The following is a 22098-nucleotide window of genomic DNA, read 5'->3' as shown; positions in this document are numbered from 1 at the left end:
TTCCTCCCAAATTCAAAGATCAGGGGAGTTTCACCATCCCGTGCACCATTGGGAATCATGATATAGGGAAGACTCTAGTTGATTTAGGAGCTAGTATCAATCTAATGCCCTTATTTATGCTTAAGAAGATTGGTGGTCTAGAGGTCAAACCTACAAAAGAAATCTTGCAAATGGCAAACAGGTCGATTAAGCATTCTTATTGTGTGGTAGAGGACGTGGTGGTGAAAATTGATAAACTCAAATTTCTGGTGGACTTTGTAGTGATGGAGATGGAGGAATATGTAGAGATGCCGCTCATCCTTGGAAGGTCATTCATGAAGACAGCTAAGGTTGTCATTCATGTGGATGATGGAGTTATAATGTTGAAAGACCAAGATGAAGAGGTGACTTTCAATGTCTTGAAGCTGGGCAGCCAATACAAGAAACAAAGACTAGTCTTAAAGCTAAAGATGAAGTTCTATCAGTGACTAGTTTACCTAATAAAGCTGCCAAGACGGTCAAGTGGAATCGTCGTTGTTGCTTTCCAAGGCTGAAGGAAGATGATGGAGATAAGGAAGAAAAACACGTTCACCATGACTTTGTGATGGAAAATAATGAACCCTACCTTGGCAAACCAGTGAAATTCAAGAACAAGTTATGGGTTATCAAGGATATAAAGGCAAATGGAGTTCTTGAGATTGAGGCTTCTTGTTCTAGGAGAGTCAAGTTGGTGACAAGAAGGATGCTGAGATTATGTTGGTGTCATGAAGGGAAGCAACACATCAACATTGAAAATCAAACTTCAGCTTTATTGGGTCAAGCTAGTGACATTAAAGAAGCACTTGCTGGAAGGCAACCTAGTTTTCTAAACTTATCTTTTTAATTTATGTTCGTCTTTATGTTATTTAGAATAGGTTATGATGTACTTGGCTTAAAACTTAATCTGTGATGAAATGGTTTGATGATGATATGATGTTTGTGATGAGTGTTGCTTTATGATGCTGATTATATTGATTGATATTGAGATGATGTATGATGCTGATATACAGGTGGTTGCTCACAATATTGTGAAACAGATGCATGATTATTTGTGATTGTGTTATTAAGCAGGATGTTTATCTAAATGTTGGAACTTGAATTAGCCTGCGTGAGGATTGAACTCTATAGTTTTTATGAATGATTGCTATTATTTTGAAAGCATGAATGACTTTGTCCAGGTTTCTATGATTGAATCACTTGCTTGCATGTGTCATATGATCAAGGTCATCTGTTCTTATCCCTTTTTAGCCAATGCATGATTTTAGCCCAATAAAAAGAGCACAATGTGTTCTATCCTTTGAACCTTGAGCCTTAAATCATGAAAGAAAACCCTCTTTGAAAATCTTTAGCTTGAGTTAAGTTGAGAATATTTTGTGTGGTATTGATAAAGGTTCAAGTTTGGGGTTGTTAGGAAATTTGGAAAAGAAAATAAAAAGAATAAGCATTGAACTAAGTGTTGAGCAAATGAAAAAGCAAAAGAAAAAGAAAAGAAAAGAAAGAAAAGAAAAGCTCAATGTAAGGGATAGTTGGGAATAAGTGAGAATGGTTTCTTGAAAAAGAGAGATTGTGTTTAAATGATGAAATTATGAATGACTCTCTTAACTCAAGCATTTTGTGATCCGGAAAAACCAATTTTCTTCTTAGCCCAGCCACATTACAAGCCAAAGAAAAGACCTTGCGATGATACTTGCTTGTGAGTATGTTTGATTGTGGTTAAATCAAGGGCAAAGTTGATTTATGTTACATTGTGATAGTAGAGTGAATGAGTCACCTCTATATACACCTATGTGTTTGGGAGAAACACTTTTCCTTGGTGAGGAGTAGTTCCATGTTTTCATGATTACATCTTTTCTTGATTGATCATTCATGAGGATATCATCTGCTGAATATTCTGTGATTATCTGAGCACCACAATGAGCTTAATTGAATAAAGGCATTTATTTGTCTTGACTGATATTCTTTATAATAAGCTGATATGAGCAATTACTTGTCTTGAAAGAAAAGTTTTTGAAATGTGTTGAAACCATTGTATTGATTGTTTGAAAGCCAAGTTACATTTTGTTTGCTTGAGGACAAGTAAAGTTCTAAGTTTGGGGTTGTGATAGCGGTTGAATTTACCATTTTTTGATTCTAAATTTTGACATTAAAAACACTCTTTTTGACTTAGAAACTAGCTTGGAATAATGGTTTTGAGGAGTAAAGAGAGTTGAAGGTGAATTTAGTGGTTTTTTGCTAGATTTCAATGTTTTCAATAGGAATTGAGATGATTTGGAAGAAGAGTTGAAATAGTAACGAGTTGGAACTCAGGAAGGGATGAAAAAGCATAGAGAAAGGAGGATCGCAGCAGCGCCACTTTAGGGGCCCTCAGCGTCAAAGTACATTGTCTCACGTTTGGCTACCCTTTTCTAGAGCCCTCAGCGTAGAATACCTATGGCTTGTGCCCAGGCGCCCTTTTTGCGGGCGCTAAGAGCAACTTCGTCGAGTAGCACCACGCTTGCTTGCACTCAAAGCTGGCCCTGAGCATCTATTCCGACCCGCACACCGCTGGGCGCCATATGTGGGGCGCTGAGCGCCAGTCTCGATGGCTTGGACCCATTTTTTGTTATTTTTATGTTCTATTTAAGGACTTGGACGTCCTACGGTTCTCATCTTTGGACGAAATAGGCACAAAAACACACTCTTTGCTCCCTCGGAGGCGGATTTGGGGTCGGAAGCTCCTATCTTCAATTTCCATTGTTCATCTAGTTTCACCATGTCAATGGTGAACTAAACTCTATTTCTTGTTGGGGATGATGTAAACTTTGTAAACTCTCATGTATTGACTTGATTCTTGATTATATATGCTTCTTTCATTAACTGTTAGGGTAATTCTTCTTTGCGTAATGCTTGCTTCGTTTAACTCATTCTTTAGCATGATGTATGATTTGCATGAGTACCGGAAGGTATCTTACAATTCATGATCCGGAGAATTATTCCCCAAAGTAGTATTGCTCAGGAATGGGGGTATGAGTTCTGGTTGTCGTAAGCTTCTGTTCTTCAAAATTAATTATTAGGAATGCTAAAAATTGTATGAACTATAGTTAAGGATATGCTTTCTTCGCCGAGGAATCGGGTTTTAAGTATTTTAGAGAATGACATTAACATAAATGTAGAAGTAGAATTTGTATATACGTGAGAGTAAACTAGGTGAAATCTAACCCCAACAACATATTCATTCCATAATATCAAACCCGTTCATCTTTGCACTTTTGTCCAATTGATCAAATTGCATGCATATATACTTTTCAGTATTTGCATTCTAAACCTAAAAGAGTTTGTTTTCAAGTCTTATTTAATCAAGAAATCACATAACTGTTTAGGCTGTGAGTCTCTTGGGAAACGATACTTGGTCTTACCATGTCTATTACTTGATACGATTCGGTACACTTGCTGGAGTCTTAAAACAAATACACGAGTTTTAATCGATTCACCCCATAATGCAATCGATTTCAAATTGTTGTTTTGCCACACATTTAAATTTCAACATTAGTGCTTATGGTTTTTCTATCCAAAAACATTTGTCATGCATTCATGTGTAAAAATACATATATAACACAGTGAAATGCAATGAACAACACAACAACAACACCATCACGTTCTCATATACGCAGATAACATCTAAGCATAGAACATGTAACACATAAAACAAATGTGTTATTAATTATGTGTTGTCATCATCACAAATTCAGATATTATTGAGATTGTGCGTTCACCTAAACTAGTTACCACAATCAGTGACTCAAGAATTTTTTATTTCATCATCGTAGTTCATCCTTGAGTTGAATACTGCTTCAGCAGCTACTGCTTCTTTCCTGCATAACAGTTAAAAGGTTTTGACGTTGGCACCCATTTGAACTTGGGTCCTGTCTTGTTAGTAGCAGGAGGTTGTTCCTTGGGAATCCATTTTATTTTCCCTTTGGAACACCAACATTTCTAAAATAGAAGTTTCTAACATTGTGACCAATTGTGTTGCAGTAAAAGCATGCATTAGTAGTAGGTTTACTCAGATCAATAAATTTCTTTGAGTTTATCCTATTACTTTTAGCCTTATAACCAATACCTTGTCTGTAGATAGCTCTTCCATATGATCTTAACACAACATCAAGATTTTCTTTTCCATGTGTCGCAACCGGGATCGCGACGGGACGGCGACCCGAAAAACAAACGGGTTTGAGAAAAAGATTCGTGGAGTCGCCACCATAATTTATTATGGAAAAACTATGGAAAACCAAAAAATAAGACATGGTCTGCGAAAAGAGATTTTCAGGTTCGGGAATCGGTTACGCGTAAGGAAGGTGTTAGCACCCTATCGCGCCTGCCCAAAGGCAGTACCTTTAATTAAATGTATAAAGATTGAAGTGGTTTTTTAAATGTTTAATTTTCCCTAAAAAAAATAATATAAATAAACTATTAAGAGACAAAAATATATTTTTTGTTTTATGAACCCGACAAGAATTGATCTTGGTCCTACGTACATCCGTTTAATGGACAATCAGGGATCACGTAGTTCTTTATGTAGAAAAAGGTTTGTGAGTTTGTGTAAAAAAAAATATTATAGATTTATTTGGATTTTTGGAAAGTGAACACGAAAAAAGATTTGGTTTAACAAGATTGATATTTTTTTATTTTAAAGATTTTGTATTTTTTATTTTTAAGAACGGTGGGAAAAAAAGGAAAGAAACCGACCATATGTCGACGTGTATCTATACTTCAAAAATCATGATTTTTAAAAGAACGTCATTTGTATATAAAAAAAAATAAAACCTTTAGAAAAAACCTTCAAATTGCAACAAAAAGAAAAAAAAAGAGGGTGTGAAGATGACGTACCTTTTCAGCTTTCAATACTCTCTAATTCTTCTTTGGTAATTTCTGTTGGCAGAGTTCCTCTAGCATGATAAATTACTTTTCTCTATACTCTCTTATACCTTTTCTATCTCGATTATTCCATAGTGTCTCTCTCTCTTTTTTTCTTCTTCTTTTTTCTATGGCAGAGTGCGTATTTATATACACACATTGCAATATTATGGAAATCTTGCCTTAATTGTGAATTAATTGACAATAAAACAAAATAGGGAAATAATTGCCATGGTTGCTAGAAAACAAATTAAATAATATTCAAAACATTGATTATCATTATTGTCAGAAAATCATAATTTCCTCTTTAAAAGCAACTGATGCAACAAATTATGTTAATATACTATTTTAATTTATTGTTCATGATTATTAGCATAATATTAATTCAAATTTTTACCATATTAAACTAACATTTCAAAAATATTGTAGTAAAGTCATTATTTTGTCCCTTTTTACCCACCATTAATTATTATTATCTTATTTTTTTATTATTTTTAAATATTTACTTACCCGGACGAAATTGGGTGTTGACAGCTGCCCCTCTTTATTTGGATTTTGTTGGATAACATGAACCTTAGAGTTTTTGTGTTATCAAAGTAAAAGCTAAATAAAGATAAAGACGCTAATTTCGTTAGGGTCTAAAGAAAAGGAGAGAGGTTACCTCGAAGCTTACCTAGTAGAGCATGTGGCAACCTTGTGGACCTCGCTGAAAAAGCCGTGACACTTGTGGAGGGTGTGTCATACCCTATGAACTTTGTTCGTATAACTTGATGGTCAGGCGCAGGAACCTCGTAAAATTAAGTGGTGAGGGCAGGAACCTCGTATAACTTGAATTGAATCGTGGTGAGGGCAGGAACCTCGTAAACTTGATGTGAGGCGCACAAACCTCGTAAAATTAGATGGTGAGGGCAGGAACCTCGTAAAATTGATGGTGAGGCGCAGGAACCTCGTATAACTTGAATGATGAGGGCAGGAACCTCGTAAAATTAAATGGTGAGGGCAGGAAATGGCAGAGTGCGTATTTATATACACACATTGCAATATTATGGAAATCTTGCCTTAATTGTGAATTAATTGACAATAAAACAAAATAGGGAAATAATTGCCATGGTTGCTAGAAAACAAATTAAATAATATTCAAAACATTGATTATCATTATTGTCAGAAAATCATAATTTCCTCTTTAAAAGCAACTGATGCAACAAATTATGTTAATATACTATTTTAATTTATTGTTCATGATTATTAGCATAATATTAATTCAAATTTTTACCATATTAAACTAACATTTCAAAAATATTGTAGTAAAGTCATTATTTTGTCCCTTTTTACCCACCATTAATTATTATTATCTTATTTTTTTATTATTTTTAAATATTTACTTACCCGGACGAAATTGGGTGTTGACAGCTGCCCCTCTTTATTTGGATTTTGCTGGATAACATGAACCTTAGAGTTTTTGTGTTATCACAGTAAAAGCTAAATAAAGATAAAGACGCTAATTTCGTTAGGGTCTAAAGAAAAGGAGAGAGGTTACCTCGAAGCTTACCTAGTAGAGCATGTGGCAACCTTGTGGACCTCGCTGAAAAAGCCGTGACACTTGTGGAGGGTGTGTCATACCCTATGAACTTTGTTCGTATAACTTGATGGTCAGGCGCAGGAACCTCGTAAAATTAAGTGGTGAGGGCAGGAACCTCGTATAACTTGAATGATGAGGGCAGGAACCTCGTAAAATTAAATGGTGAGGGCAGGAACCTCGTAAAACTTGATGGTGAGGCGCACAAACCTCGTAAAATTAGATGGTGAGGGCAGGAACCTCGTAAAATTAAATGGTGAGGGCAGGAACCTCGTATAACTTGAATGATGAGGGCAGGAACCTCGTAAAATTAAATGGTGAGGGCAGGAAATGGCAGAGTGCGTATTTATATACACACATTGCAATATTATGGAAATCTTGCCTTAATTGTGAATTAATTGACAATAAAACAAAATAGGGAAATAATTGCCATGGTTGCTAGAAAACAAATTAAATAATATTCAAAACATTGATTATCATTATTGTCAGAAAATCATAATTTCCTCTTTAAAAGCAACTGATGCAACAAATTATGTTAATATACTATTTTAATTTATTGTTCATGATTATTAGCATAATATTAATTCAAATTTTTACCATATTAAACTAACATTTCAAAAATATTGTAGTAAAGTCATTATTTTGTCCCTTTTTACCCACCATTAATTATTATTATCTTATTCTTTTATTATTTTTAAATATTTACTTACCCGGACGAAATTGGGTGTTGACAGCTGCCCCTCTTTATTTGGATTTTGCTGGATAACATGAACCTTAGAGTTTTTGTGTTATCACAGTAAAAGCTAAATAAAGATAAAGACGCTAATTTCGTTAGGGTCTAAAGAAAAGGAGAGAGGTTACCTCGAAGCTTACCTAGTAGAGCATGTGGCAACCTTGTGGACCTCGCTGAAAAAGCCGTGACACTTGTGGAGGGTGTGTCATACCCTATGAACTTTCTTCGTATAACTTGATGGTCAGGCGCAGGAACCTCGTAAAATTAAGTGGTGAGGGCAGGAACCTCGTATAACTTGAATGATGAGGGCAGGAACCTCGTAAAATTAAATGGTGAGGGCAGGAACCTCGTAAAACTTGATGGTGAGGCGCACAAACCTCGTAAAATTAGATGGTGAGGGCAGGAACCTCGTAAAATTAAATGGTGAGGGCAGGAACCTCGTATAACTTGAATGATGAGGGCAGGAACCTCGTAAAATTAAATGGTGAGGGCAGGAACCTTGCATAACTTGAATGATGAGGGCAGGAACCTCGTGGAGGGGGTACCACCTTTGATTTCGCTTAAGAGGTGTACTTGCCCTATGAATCTCGCTGTGGAGGGAGTATCACCTTTGATTTCGCTTAAGAGGTGTACTTGCCCTATGAATCTCGATGTGGAGGGGGTATCACCTTTGATTTCGCTTAAGAGGTGTACTTGCCCTATGAATCTCGCTGTGGAGGGGGTATCACCTTTGATTTCGCTTAAGAGGTGTACTTGCCCTATGAATCTCGCTGTGGAGGGGGTATCACCTTTGATTTCGCTTAAGAGGTGTACTAACCCTATGAATCTCGCTGTGGAGGGGGTATCACCTTTGATTTCGCTTAAGAGGTGTACTTGCCCTATGAATCTTGCTGTGGAGGGGGTATCACCTTTGATTTCGCTTAAGAGGTGTACTAACCCTATGAATCTCGCTGTGGAGGGGGTATCACCTTTGATTTCGCTTAAGAGGTGTACTTGCCCTATGAATTTCGCTGAAGAGATGCATAAACCTTTTTTTTTTTTTGAGTTCTCTGGTGCCAGAAAGAAAACTGGGCTTTGACAATCTCGAAACAAATATTTTTTCCTTTTGTTCTTTTTTATTTGAAAATTCTGAATTTCGTCACTGATGTATTTTCCTTGAACTGTATGCTATCGTAAATACGAATTCCCGTTGAATGTTGGCGATGCATGGTGTGCCATGCTTTTCCTATGATGATGCCTACACTATGATGAATGTATGAATGTATGGGTGAAAAATCATGTGAGACCCAAATATTGTATTATATATTCTGTTTTTGTTTTAAATCCACGACATCCCTTAAGGACAAGCTCGCACCCTGTGAATGCCTGTGATGCTTATTATCTTCGGGAAGGATTTTGAAAGATGAAAAAAAGATTTATTGAATAATATAATATTGTCAATTCCACTTTAAAAGCATTCCCTATCATGGAATCATTAGAAATTTTTTTACTGCGCCAGAATTAACTGGCAAAGGTAACCCCTTTCCATCCATTCTGGTGAGAATAAATGCACCACCACCAAGAGTCTTCTTTACTACATACGGACCTTCATAATTTGGAGTCCACTTGCCCCTATGATCCTTTAGTATTGGCAAAATCTTTTTTAGGACCAATTCACCTTCTTGGAATTCCCTTTGCTGGTATAGTTGCCCATGGCATGTTGCGGTCAATTTTTTTCAATGAGATTGAGCTGATCAAACCGGTTTTGAACTCCATCTGCTTCTTCTAACTGGTTTCCACTAACACTTGTAGGGATGGGATTTCTACCTCGAAGCGTAGTACTGCTTCTGTTCCACATGCCAAAGGTATTGCCCCAGTCGATATGCGTACCGATGTGAGGTAACTGAAGGTATATTCCTCTTGATATCCTTTTATTAGTGGCCTTGACTGTCCCATTCATCTTTGGACGACGATAGGAAGTTTGATTGTTCAAGTTTGCGGCAATGAGAAATTGTCTTTAAATCATGATAGTTGACATGCATTTGCTCATTATAGTCCTTCTTCAACACGATACTTGCCACCTATTGGGAGTATCTTGCCCCAGCTAGAAATCTCGCATCGAACTGCTTTTTGCACTTCATCTTTGATTTTGAAGACATTTTGGCTTGAGTAGTAACTCGTGTTGAACTCTTTCTTCGTGCTAGTGTCGACTTTTGCCTTTTTTCTCTCGCTTTCTTCTCTTACACTAAAGATTTCAACCTTTACTTGATGCGGTTTTATTTCTTTAGAATCTTGCTTCACAAATATCATTAATTTTGGAGAGGGTTCCGGGTCAGTCATAATCATCTTCCATGTTATTGATAGGATGCTCAAAATTAGGAAAAACAACATTATTGTTTTCAAAACATTCATTGTCATATCCATGTTATTTGATAAAATATTTAAGACTCGAGAAAAAAAATGAAACAAACATGATTTAATGTTAAATGCAAAAGAAAGTGTCAACCCTAAAATAGGAACCCCAAGGCTCCGGGCAAAGCAATGAGGTTAATTAAAAATGATTACATTTCAATAAGCATCACAGGCAAATTCTTTATCTTCCAGCTCTTGGGTTTGCAGATACTTCTTCTTCTTTATTCTCGTAGTATATTTGTAGGAAACTTCTGTCAATCAGATCTTGGAGAAAGCTCCTAATCCTGGTACACTCATTAATGATGTGTTCGGCTCCTGGACAAATTCCACATGCCTCACCGAGGCCATCTCCCCCCCTCGATGGCATTTGTTGAGGTATTTCCATGCTCGGCAAGGGGATTGACTTCAACACTAGGTTCGTCTTCTTGGAACTTCAGCCATCCTGCATCAATTAGAGATTGTACTTTGAATTTAAGAGAGGTGCATCCTTCGGTTGAATGGCCAATGGCTCCCCCATGAAAATCGCATCTCGCATTTGCATCAAAACTTTTAGGGTATGGAGGCTGTAAGGGTTTCATTGGACGAATAGCGGCCAAACCCTTCTTAAGGAGTTGAGGTAACAAATCTGTATACGTCATAGGAATGGGAGTGAAAATTTTCAATTGGTTCCTCCTGGCATTAGCATTTTGACCAACATTCTGATCTGGACCTAAACCGGCTCCAGTGCCCCTGGCATTAGCCTGTTGTGGTTGATAATATCCTGGTTGTCGAGGTCTCATTTGGGGACCAGACACTGTATTATTCACATAAGGAGGATAACTCGGGCTTGGTTGATAGCTATGTGTGGGTGCATGACCTCCCCACATGGGTATTGCTGATGTTGCATGCACTCCCCCTTCTTTCTCTTTCCCTGGATTAAAAATAGATTTCTTTGGAGTGGTGGCTTGGGATATAATTTTCCCACTTTTCAGTCCGATTTCGATTCTTTCCCCTATGATGATGATATCAGCGAAATTGGAAGACACGTTGCCAATCATATGCTCATAAAAAGGTGGTTGTAGTGTGCTTACAAACATTGCAACCATATCGTTGTGCGTATTCTTTAAAAGACTCCTCATCTTTCTTTGCCATATGGTGCAATTGTAACCTGTCTGGCGCAACATGCATGTTGTATTTGTACTGTCTTACAAAGGCATTCGCCAAATCTGTCCAAGAACGGATATGAGAGGATTCCAGATGCGTATACCAACTCAACGCTGCTTCAACCAAACTATCTTGAAAGAAATGAATAAGTAGTTTATCGTCGTCTGCGTAGGCAGCCATTTTTCGACAATACATGGTCAAATGGTTCTTAGGGCATGTGTTTCCCTTGTATTTCTCAAATTCTGGCACCTTAAACTTGTGTGGAATGGTCACTCCTGGAGCCAAACTCAACTTTGCCACGTCACCAAACCCGTAACTTTCAAACCCTTCTATGGCTCTCAGTCTACCTTCTAGAACTTCAAGTTTATCCTTCGCTCCTTCTACATTCGCATGCAAAGTAGCATCTTGTGCGACAATTGTGTGGGGAAGCTTGGATGTTTCATTCAGTTTTGCCTCAGTTGTGAGGATAGGCCCCTGGGTACTAATGGGAAGTACATTGCTAGTTACGGGAAAAACCAAAGAAGTATGCTCTGCCTCTGAATGATCTCCAATAGGCGGTGTGTAACCTGGTGGTAAACCATACATTGGAAATGTGAATTGTGTGCCCACAGCGTCATGTATTGGAGTGTGAGCATTATCATCAGCCTTTGCAAACGAAGTCTCTCCTGCGGTTTTTATGGCTTTCAATGCTTCTAAAATTTGACCAACTTGATCCTTTAGCTGCCTAATATCGGCCTTTATAGTTTCACGTTCCTCTTCCCAATCTTCCATAGCTTTGGCGTTTGCTCGAGTCTTATAAGGATGTCGTGGAAGTTTCGTCGTTGTTTTTTTTCTTAAACTTTAATACTGTTTTTATTAACTTGGATTAGATGAAAACGAATTATGCGAAAATGCAGAAATGATGCATGCTAAAAATAAACGGAAATCACAGAAAAGTTGAAAGTGGTAAGGATTTAAAGGACACTGGATAGCCACGTTGGCGTGTAATATGTGAATATGAGATACAACACACCAGAAGGATGTTGGTGTTTGGTAAAATAAGTATGGAGATATGTTTCCCTTTCTATGTTTTTTTTTTTGGCAAAATGAAAATGGTAAAACTTTTTGAGAAATATATGTTTTTTTTTTTATATTTTCCTCTTATCGCATTCATTTGCTTTTTTTCAAACAATTGAATTTGAAGAAAACTATCAACCGGGCCCAATGGGCTTAAAGAAAAAGTTCTTGTTACAGTGAAATGAAAATTAAGTTTGTCATTTTCATTTTTTCCTTGTGTTTTGAAATTTTGATTTTTTTCAAAAACATTTTTTTCTTAAATAACATGATGTCAACCTGACTTGTTCAAAAACATTTTTATTTTTATTTTTAAGACTCAAAATAGGTTATAAAGAATGATAATTTTTTTTTGATGAAGAAACCTATCTTCCCATTAAATTATGATCGCCTTATTTTCGAAAATCTTAACTTAGATAAGTTGCCCCTGTTTTTTTTATTTTCCATTTTTTATTTTTTTATTTTTTGCTAAAAAGATTGCTTGCGATCACTTCGAGATAGTGCCCCTTATAAACTGATTTTTTTTATGGATAAAATGGATGATAGAAAATGATGAAGAAGAAAATTATTTTCACGATTTCACGTTAATAAATGCTTCAAAAAATGAAAGTTTTATTAATTCATTTGACTAAAAAGTGTTTATTTTTCCTTATCAATTCATTCATTAAAGCATGATATTTTTGTTCTTGCTCTTTTATTTCAAGAAAAACATGACACATTTATTTATTGTTATTTATAAAGAAAATGAAGGAAAAAGGATGAAAATGTTGCTAACGGATGTGATGTATGAAGATGTCTATGCCAAAAAAATAATTAAGAAACATGTTTTTATTATGCTTTTAATGTAGGTCTTAAGGTCTAAGCATTGTGCATGCAATCTCATAAGGAAAGCTTCCTAAACCTAAAATTAAGGCCACCAGAGCTATGGTCCTTTTCACAGCTTTTCCACAACAGTTGAAACGCAACTAGGTGTGAAATTGCATGTAAAGAGAACAGACACTGGCTGGAGTTCTCACGATAGCCAAACTGGAAATAGTCCAGACGTGACACCGCTACACAACCCCTCTAATTCTATGTTACACTCAGACCTGGGTATAGGGTCCCACTCATGATATGCAAAATAATAATAATGAATATAAATAAATTACCAAAATAAATAAAGACAATCATATATAATAAATAAAGGGAAAATAAATAAAATAGAATAAAATAAACAAAAACCACATCAATTTTGCACATTTAATTAAGAAGGCTTGATTCTCTAGCGTCCCCAGTGGAGTCGCCATCTGTCGCAACCGGGATCGCGACGGGACGGCGACCCGAAAAACAAACGGGTTTGAGAAAAAGATTCGTGGAGTCGCCACCATAATTTATTATGGAAAAACTATGGAAAACCAAAAAATAAGACATGGTCTGCGAAAAGAGATTTTCAGGTTCGGGAATCGGTTACGCGTAAGGAAGGTGTTAGCACCCTATCGCGCCTGCCCAAAGGCAGTACCTTTAATTAAATGTATAAAGATTGAAGTGGTTTTTTAAATGTTTAATTTTCCCTAAAAAAAATAATATAAATAAACTATTAAGAGACAAAAATATATTTTTTGTTTTATGAACCCGACAAGAATTGATCTTGGTCCTACGTACATCCGTTTAATGGACAATCAGGGATCACGTAGTTCTTTATGTAGAAAAAGGCTTGTGAGTTTGTGTAAAAAGAAATATTATAGATTTATTTGGATTTTTGGAAAGTGAACACGAAAAAAGATTTGGTTTAACAAGATTGATATTTTTTTATTTTAAAGATTTTGTATTTTTTATTTTTAAGAACGGTGGGAAAAAAAGGAAAGAAACCGACCATATGTCGACGTGTATCTATACTTCAAAAATCATGATTTTTAAAAGAACGTCATTTGTATATAAAAAAAAATAAAACCTTTAGAAAAAACCTTCAAATTGCAACAAAAAGAAAAAAAAAGAGGGTGTGAAGATGACGTACCTTTTCAGCTTTCAATACTCTCTAATTTTTCTTTGGTAATTTCTGTTGGCAGAGTTCCTCTAGCATGATAAATTACTTTTCTCTATACTCTCTTATACCTTTTCTATCTCGATTATTCCATAGTGTCTCTCTCTCTTTTTTTCTTCTTCTTTTTTCTATGGCAGAATGCGTATTTATATACACACATTGCAATATTATGGAAATCTTGCCTTAATTGTGAATTAATTGACAATAAAACAAAATAGGGAAATAATTGCCATGGTTGCTAGAAAACAAATTAAATAATATTCAAAACATTGATTATCATTATTGTCAGAAAATCATAATTTCCTCTTTAAAAGCAACTGATGCAACAAATTATGTTAATATACTATTTTAATTTATTGTTCATGATTATTAGCATAATATTAATTCAAATTTTTACCATATTAAACTAACATTTCAAAAATATTGTAGTAAAGTCATTATTTTGTCCCTTTTTACCCACCATTAATTATTATTATCTTATTTTTTTATTATTTTTAAATATTTACTTACCCGGACGAAATTGGGTGTTGACACCATGAGTAAATTTGGCTAAAGTTCTGGTTAAGTAGTCAATTTTCTCAATGTGTACAGGACAGTTACCACATTCTTTCTGAACAACTTGTATTTCGGTCTTGACTGTCTTTGCAGATTTTAAGGCTTCTTCAAGATCTTTAAAAATCTATTCATTATCCTATACTAGATTATCAATTCTGTATTCATAGTCTCTTCTCTCAAAGGATAATCGATTCACCTTATACTAAAGCCGCATGGCTTCTGCATGTATTTCCTGAAATGCATCCAATAGCATGTGGTACTTGACCTCTATTGGTTCATTCTCAAATTCACGATCACTGTCATCATCAGATTGTGCAGAGCCTGCCATGAATCATAAATTTGACTCCTCTTCAACACTATAATCATCATCACTTGAAGTGTCTTCATCACTATTTTTCCAAGCAATATAAGCTTTCCTTTGCTTCTTGTTCTTGTCTTGAGGATACTTGGTGAATTCTTTCTGCTTGTTCTTCAAGTCTGGATAGTCAGGCTTGATATGACCATCCTTTCCATATTCATAGCATTGTACAATGTTGCTTCTTGAGCTCTTCTTTCCTCCTCTTGAAAAACCTGCATTGTTAGTTGCAAAAATTTTATTCTTCATGAATCTGTTAAATTTTCTCACCATCATATTCATCATTTCCTTTTCTGGTACATTTGCATCTGATTCAGTTTCAGGTTCAAGATTCTTTGTAGCTTTCTTGCTTGTGGCCTTTAGAGCAATTGATTTCTTCTCTTCAATTTATTCTTCCTCCTTTAGCCTTCCAAGCTTCAATTCATGTTCTCTGAGTTTTCCAAATAACGTAGCCATGTTCATGCTGGTCAAGTCTCTTGATTCAGATATTGTAGTGACTTTCGGCTGCCAGCTTCTGTTGAGGATTTTCAGAATCTTTATGTTGATTTCTTCTTTATCAAACACTTTCCCGAGACCCATGAAGTGATTGACTATGTGTGTGAATTGTTTCTGTACTTCATAGATGGTCTCTCCCGCTTTCATTCTGAATAGCTCATACTCTTGTATGAGAGAATTCTTTCTGGCCCTTTTCACTTCATCCGTTCCTTCGTGTGTGACCTCAAGAACCTCCCACATTTGTTTAGCAGTTTTACATTGGGAAATCCTGAAACATTCATCCATGGTTAGTGTAGAAGCAATAACATTTCTATCCTTAACATCATATTGAGCTCTTCGGTTCTCATCTTGAGTCCACTTTGAAAAAAATTTCAAAACAACTTTTCCATTTAAAACATGAGTGGGCTCATATGGACCGTTTAGAGTTGCATCCCAAACTCCTTTATCCACCGATTCAAGAAAGATTTGCATCCTTATTTTCCAGAAAGCATAATTTTGTCCAACAAATAGTGGTGGTCTATTTGTCGAAGCACCTTCACCAAAGGTCTGAGAATTGAAAGCCCTTTTACAGGATCAGTCGATTTAATGAAAATAGTAATCCACTAGTTTTTCAAATATTTTATGAAAACCAGCTCTGGTGCCAATTGTTAAAATAGAATGGCTCAATTTCTCACACCAAGAGGGGGGTGAATTGGTGAAGTATAAAATTTAAAACTTTCAAAATCTTTTTCACCAAAAGAGATGCCTTTATACTTTTCTTGAAACGCAAGTTAAAAGATTTTCAATGCAGCGGAAATTTAATCAAATACGTGTAAAGTATAATCGATTGAATGTAACAGAGTAGGGAAAAGAAAGATCAAACGCTAAGTTTTTATACTGGTTCGCGAAATCCTACATCCAGTGTCCTTCAAACCAGAGGAAGCCAATGCACTATAATGATCAATGTTTTTACAACAAGGTTTTTATAGAGACCTTAGGTCAAAAATATAAAATACCTCTCTAACCCTTTAATCAAAATATAGGCAATACACAAACAGACTAGTAGCAAGAATCCCCTCTCCTACAGTCCAACCCCTTTGAGGCAACCTCAAAGTCAAGAACGCAGTTCCTTCTTCCTGTAATCACAACAGGGAACTCAACCCAATCTTCAGCAGATTGTAGAACCTGATCGGGCAGTAGACACCCAAATGTGCAAATAGATCAGACTTTGAAAACTCAGCAATTCTTGCTCTTCAAGAAATCATAATTAGTTGATCTAACGGTCAAACTAGTTTCTTGAAGCTTTTTCTCTTTCTGTAAACTTTTCACTTTTCTGCAAAAGAATATGAAAATGTTAGAATCACAAAAGTCTATACATAAATCAAATTCGCGTCAATATATAGATGAACTCATATCAGACGCAACATAATCGACTTTGCTACTAATGTAGTCGAATACACCAATTCAATTATAACAGATAATAGAAGTCAAAGCAATTAATTGAATTCACAATTAATGCAATCGAATAGCCTTTAATGCTTGGTCAACACATTTAAAAATATAGTCGTTGTAATAGTTATATCAAGCATTAACAGATTTCAAAACACTAACAAACTTAATCGAATACAGATCGCATGCAATCGATTATGCAACAGTGTTATGCAAAGTTTTGAAAACTTTTCTCTTTGAAAAACTCCCACAGCACACTTGAAAAAATTTGTGCAAATACACGAGCTTTAATTGATTCACCCCATAATGTAATCGATTTTCAAATTGTTGAATTGGCAAGTGTACCGAATCGCACAAGTAATATAAAATGGTAAGACCAAGTATCATGTCCCAAAGGACTCTCGGCACTAAACAATTGTGTGATAACTCGATTAATTAAGACTTAAAGAAAACGAGATCATTAGTTTTAGATGCAAAGACAGAAAATTAAATATGAATGCAGTTTGATCAATAATAGAATAACACAATGATGAACAAATATTGTTTAATATGATATGAGTATGTTGTTGGGGTTAGATTTCACCAAGTTCCCTCTCATGTATGTAAGAATTCTTCTTTATGCATTAATGTTAACGTCACTTACTAAATCACTTAAACCCGATCCCTCGGCAAAATAAGCTTGTCCTTAATCACCAGTTCATGCAATTCCTAGCATTCCTAGTAATTAGATGTGAAGATCAAGAGCTTTAAGACGACCAAGACTCATACCCTCATCCCTGAGAAATATTACTCTTGGGAGTAATTCAACAAGAACCTGAATTGTAAGGAACCTCCCGGCACTCATGCAATTCATACATCACGCTATGAATGAGTTAAACAAAGCATGTAATAAGTACATATGAATTAATCTAACAATTAAGGAAAAAGCGTATGTTATTAAGGATCAATTCAAATACATGAGAGTTCACAAGGTTACATCATCCCCCAACAACAAATAGAGTTTAGTTCACCATAGACATGGTGAAACTAGATGAACAATGGAGAAGAATGAGATAGAAAAACCCTAAAAGTAGAAGATGGAAGCTCCCGCATCTAAATCCACCTCGAGAGGGTGAAAGAGTGTGCTGCTGTGCTCCTCAAGCCAAAGATACAAAACATAGGACGTCTAGGTCCTTTAAATAGAGCGAAGACAGAACATAAACAAGGCCTATGCCCATGTCACTAGTGCTCAAGCGCCCAACTTAGGGCACTTGGGCAGTGAGCGGTGGTTTCCTACGCTTAAGCCTCACAAAGGTCGTCCAAGCTTCGTGCTTCTGACGCTCAAGCGCCCAGAAGGGGCGCGCGGGCGATGAGCGGCACTGTTCTACGCTTAAGCCTCCAAAATAGCGCCCAAGCTTCTTGCTTTTGACGCTCAAGTGCCCCAAAAGGGGCGCCTGGGCGGTGAGCGACACTCTTCTGCGCTTAAGCCTCCAAATGAGGCGCCCAAGCTTTGAGCGATCCTCCCTTCTAGTGCTTTTTCAGGCCTTTTTGAGCTCCATCTCCTTGGCACTTCATCTCTGCTTTCCATATTATCTCATTTCCTTCCAAAACATGGGGAATAAGTCATGAAATCATCAAATTCAACCTCAACTCTCTTATTCACACAACTTAACATAAAAACATGATTCTAAGCAAGTTTCTAAGCAGAAAAGGGTGTATTTAGTATCAAAATTACATCACATATAACGATATTTTCAACTGTTATCATATGTCAAGGACGAAGTCTACGTGGAACAACCACCAGGCTTTAAAGACTATGAGCATCTAGATCATGTCTTCAAACTGAAGAAGGCCTTGTATGGACTGAAACAGGCACCAAGATCTTGGTATGAGTGACTAAGTGAAATTCTGGTAAAGAAGGAATGTAGATTCAACCATTTTCATAAAAAATTCCAAAAATGATAGATTGTATGTACAAATTTATGTTGATGATTGATAACGGTTGAAAAACCATTATTTTTATACTTAATTTTGATATTAAAAACACCCTTTATGACTTAGAAACTAGCTTGAAATCATGCTTTTGATTAAGTTATGTGAATAAGAGAGTTGAATGAGTTTTATGCTTATTTTTCCTTATTTTGACAGGACTTAAGATGAATTGGATGAAGGAGTTGAAGTAGCAAGGAGCTAGAGTCATGAAAGGCTAGAAAAGTGTCACATAGAAGAACCACTGTTTCACGCCTAGGCGCCACCGCTGAGCGCCAGTCTGGAAGTGCAACCATTGTTTCATGCTTGGGCGCCACAGTTGAGCGCCAACTTAGTTCTGAGAGCATTGTTTCACGCTTGGGCGCCACCGCTGAGCGCTAGTTTGATTTCGACAGCACTGTTTCACGTTTGGGCGCCATCATTGAGGGTCAAAAGAGTGTCGCAACTACCGCTGAGCGCCATTTTGGGGCGCTGAGCACTGGCGACTTGGGCTTAGGCTATTTTTCTGTATTTTTAAGAAACTATTTAAGGTTTTGGTCGTTCTAGGGTTCATATCTTTGGACAGAAAGAGCCGAAATTACACTCCTTTGACCCCTTGGAGGTAGATTTTGGATGCGGAAGCTCTGATCTTCAACTTTTAGGGTTCTATTTTTCATTATTTTCATTATTTTCATGTAGTTTCACCATGTCTATGGTGAACTAAACCTCCATTATTGTTGGAGAAACGATGTAATCCTTTGAAACTCTCATGTATTGAATTGATTCTTATTATAAAATGCTTTACTTCATTAATTGTTAGGATTTTTCCTCTTTACTCTATGCATGCTTTGTTTAACTCATTCAATTGCATGATTATTGATTTTGTCACTATGGGCACATATGAGAAAATCTAGAACTGGGGAAATTCTCCCAAAATCAATATTACCTAGAAATAGGATTAGGAGGGTTGGTTGCCTTTAAGCTTCTGTGCGAATGTAATGCATGATTAATTGCTAGGGAGACAAGACATTGTGAACTAGTAATTAGGAGTAGGCTTTCTTCACCGAGACATCGGGTTTAAGGTAAATTAGAAAGTGGCATTAACATTAATGAAGAAGATGAATTCATAAATACATGAGAGTGGATAGGATAAGTCGGAAACCCCAACAACATAATCATTCATTATTTTATATCAATCACCTTTGCATCTTTCAATCCAATTGATCAAACTTGCATGCATATTTATTTTCCGTAATACAAACACAATGATTTCGTTTATAAGTCTTAATTAATTAAGAAATCATATGAATGTTTAGGCCGTGAGTCTCTAGGGAAATGATACTTGGTCTTACCAATTATTATTACTTGATACGATTCGGTACATTTGCCGAAGTGTTAACAATGATATCATATTTGGTTCAACTAATCCTGCTTTATACAAAGAATTTTCTAAGACAATGCAGGAAGAGTTCTAGATGTCCATGATGGGAGAACTCACGTATTTTCTAGGGCTTCAAGTTAAGTAGAATGAGAATGTCATCTTTATTCATCAATATAAATATTGCACTGATTTATTCAAGAAGTACAAAATGATGGATTGCAAAGAAGTTGCAAAACCTATGGCAACTAACTGCTATCTTGACCTTGATGAAAAAGGCAATGTTGTAGATCAGAAACTTTACAGGGGTATGATCGGATCTTTATTATACTTATTTGCCAGTAGACCAGATATCTTGCATAATGTCTGTCTCTATGCTAGATTTCAGTCACAACCAAAAGAATCACATTTAACTACTGTGAAAAGAATTTTAAAGTATCTAAAAGGAACCAAAAGTCTTGGACTATGGTATCCTAGTGGATCAAACATTTTTCTTGAAGGATACAGTGATTCAGATTTTGGTGGCTGTAAACGAGACAGAAAGAACACTAGTGGTACATGTCATTTGCTAGGATGTTCTCTAGTATCTTGGTATTCAAAGAAACAAGCTTGTGTGGCATTATCTACCACAGAACTTGAGTACATTGCAACTAGAAGCTATTGTGCTCAGTCTCTTTGGATCAAGAGCCAACTAGAAGACTATGGTATATCTTTAGATCATATTCCTTTAAAATGTGATAATACCAGTGCAATAAACTTAACTAAGAATCATGTTCTTCATTCTAAAACTAAGCATATTGAAATAAGGCATCATTTCCTAAGAGACCACATCCTTAAAGTTGAAATTAAGGTCGAATATGTAGATACCTTACATCAATGGGCTGAAATTTTCACAAAACCTTTGAAAAAGGAAAAATTTTACACAATTAAATGAATTAGGGATTCTGGATGATAGTAGTATAAAGTGATTGTTAATCGATTAATTAATTTATATGTATGCAATTTGATAATTTCATTGTTACATTCTTATCATTGCATAATCATACTTTAACTATGATGATTATTATACTGCATAAATACTAAAATGTTTGATCTAGATAAGCCTGAAGGGTTATGCAAGAATACAGTTTGTTGACTGAGCTAAAATCGAAAATCAACATTACTCTACAGCACAAATCGATTAAGATGAAGTTCTAATTGATTGATATTCGTCATTTGGTTTGAAAGTTTCTAATCGTCTGATGTTTGATACTTTAAACCATGACTTATTTTCTGTTATATGTTTATTGAACTTATATCTCATTATGATTGATCTGCTGTGAATTTGATTTGAGATCATAAGTGATTAAACTATTGTGATGATTCAACATGTATCAAAACTACTCTAATATGACTTTTGTAATATTCTCTGATACATTGCTTGAATATGCTCGAGTGATACATAACTTTGATATATCTGTATTGTGCATCTGTGATTTGATGTTTGAATATGCATAATGACAGGGGGAGTTTTGTATATTGTTTAATGGTTCAAATGTTACTAAAAGGGGGAGAAAATGATAGAATCATGTGAAGATTATTAACAGGGGGAGCATCAAATTTATTACGTTATATTGTTTGATGCATCTCTAATTGCTTCATTATCTCTGTTTCAATTACTGTGTACTAAATGTCCTTTTTGCTGATGCCCAAAGGGGGAGAATATTTGATGTAATTTAACTGTGTTTTCTGAGATAATAAATGTGGATTGTACAACATGGTTTTATTAATCATGGTTGTGCATCATCAAAAAAGGGGGAGATTGTTGAGATTGTTGATAGGGGGAGCACAATGTTAGCTGAACCCACAATCTCTGTGATCTCTATTTTGGATGATGACAACACATTGTTAATAAAAACACATGTGTATGTACTGTGTTATTTGTGTTATATATGCCTATGCTTACTATGAGATTTGTACAAGCATAGTTGTGGACATATTGTGTTGATTATTGCATACTACTTTGTTTGAAATGTGATTATATTTGTGTATGCATAATATGAGTATTGGAAATGGAAAACCCACATGCACCAAGCATATTTGTATGACTTAATCGATTACAATGGTGTGTTAA

General features: G+C 35.7%; 3 protein-coding genes across 3 annotated transcripts; 1 reads left to right on the top strand and 2 right to left on the bottom strand.

Moving 5' to 3' along the window:
- Positions 1-10652: 10652 nt before the first annotated feature.
- Positions 10653-11525, bottom strand: LOC148198467 (uncharacterized). The gene has a single exon (XM_088115816.1). The coding sequence runs from the start codon at positions 11523-11525 to the stop codon at positions 10653-10655; it is 873 nt and encodes a 290-aa protein (XP_087971942.1).
- A 3599-nt stretch (positions 11526-15124) lies between these two features.
- Positions 15125-15703, bottom strand: LOC148198466 (uncharacterized). The gene has a single exon (XM_088115815.1). It carries the CDS (start codon positions 15701-15703, stop codon positions 15125-15127), a length of 579 nt encoding a protein of 192 aa, XP_087971941.1.
- A 4493-nt stretch (positions 15704-20196) lies between these two features.
- On the top strand, positions 20197-20919 carry LOC148198465 (secreted RxLR effector protein 161-like). Its single transcript, XM_088115814.1, has one exon. It carries the CDS (start codon positions 20197-20199, stop codon positions 20917-20919), a length of 723 nt encoding a protein of 240 aa, XP_087971940.1.
- The last annotated feature ends 1179 nt before the right edge of the window (positions 20920-22098 follow it).

This window comes from Vigna umbellata, chromosome 5 (genome assembly GCF_029865625.1).
Source record: "Vigna umbellata cultivar VRB3 chromosome 5, Vumbellata_1.0, whole genome shotgun sequence".
In the NCBI taxonomy this organism is placed as follows: Eukaryota; Viridiplantae; Streptophyta; class Magnoliopsida; order Fabales; family Fabaceae; genus Vigna; species Vigna umbellata.
Note: the sequence above shows the minus strand (reverse complement) of the source record. Positions and strands in the feature narration are given on the sequence as shown.

What these genes read in the sequence shown, in the direction of transcription:
- LOC148198467 (XM_088115816.1), bottom strand. Translation starts at nt 11,525, where the DNA reads ATGGAAGATTGGGAAGAGGAACGTGAAACTATAAAGGCCGATATTAGG.
- LOC148198466 (XM_088115815.1), bottom strand. Translation starts at nt 15,703, where the DNA reads ATGCAAATCTTTCTTGAATCGGTGGATAAAGGAGTTTGGGATGCAACT.
- LOC148198465 (XM_088115814.1), top strand. Translation starts at nt 20,197, where the DNA reads ATGATGGATTGCAAAGAAGTTGCAAAACCTATGGCAACTAACTGCTAT.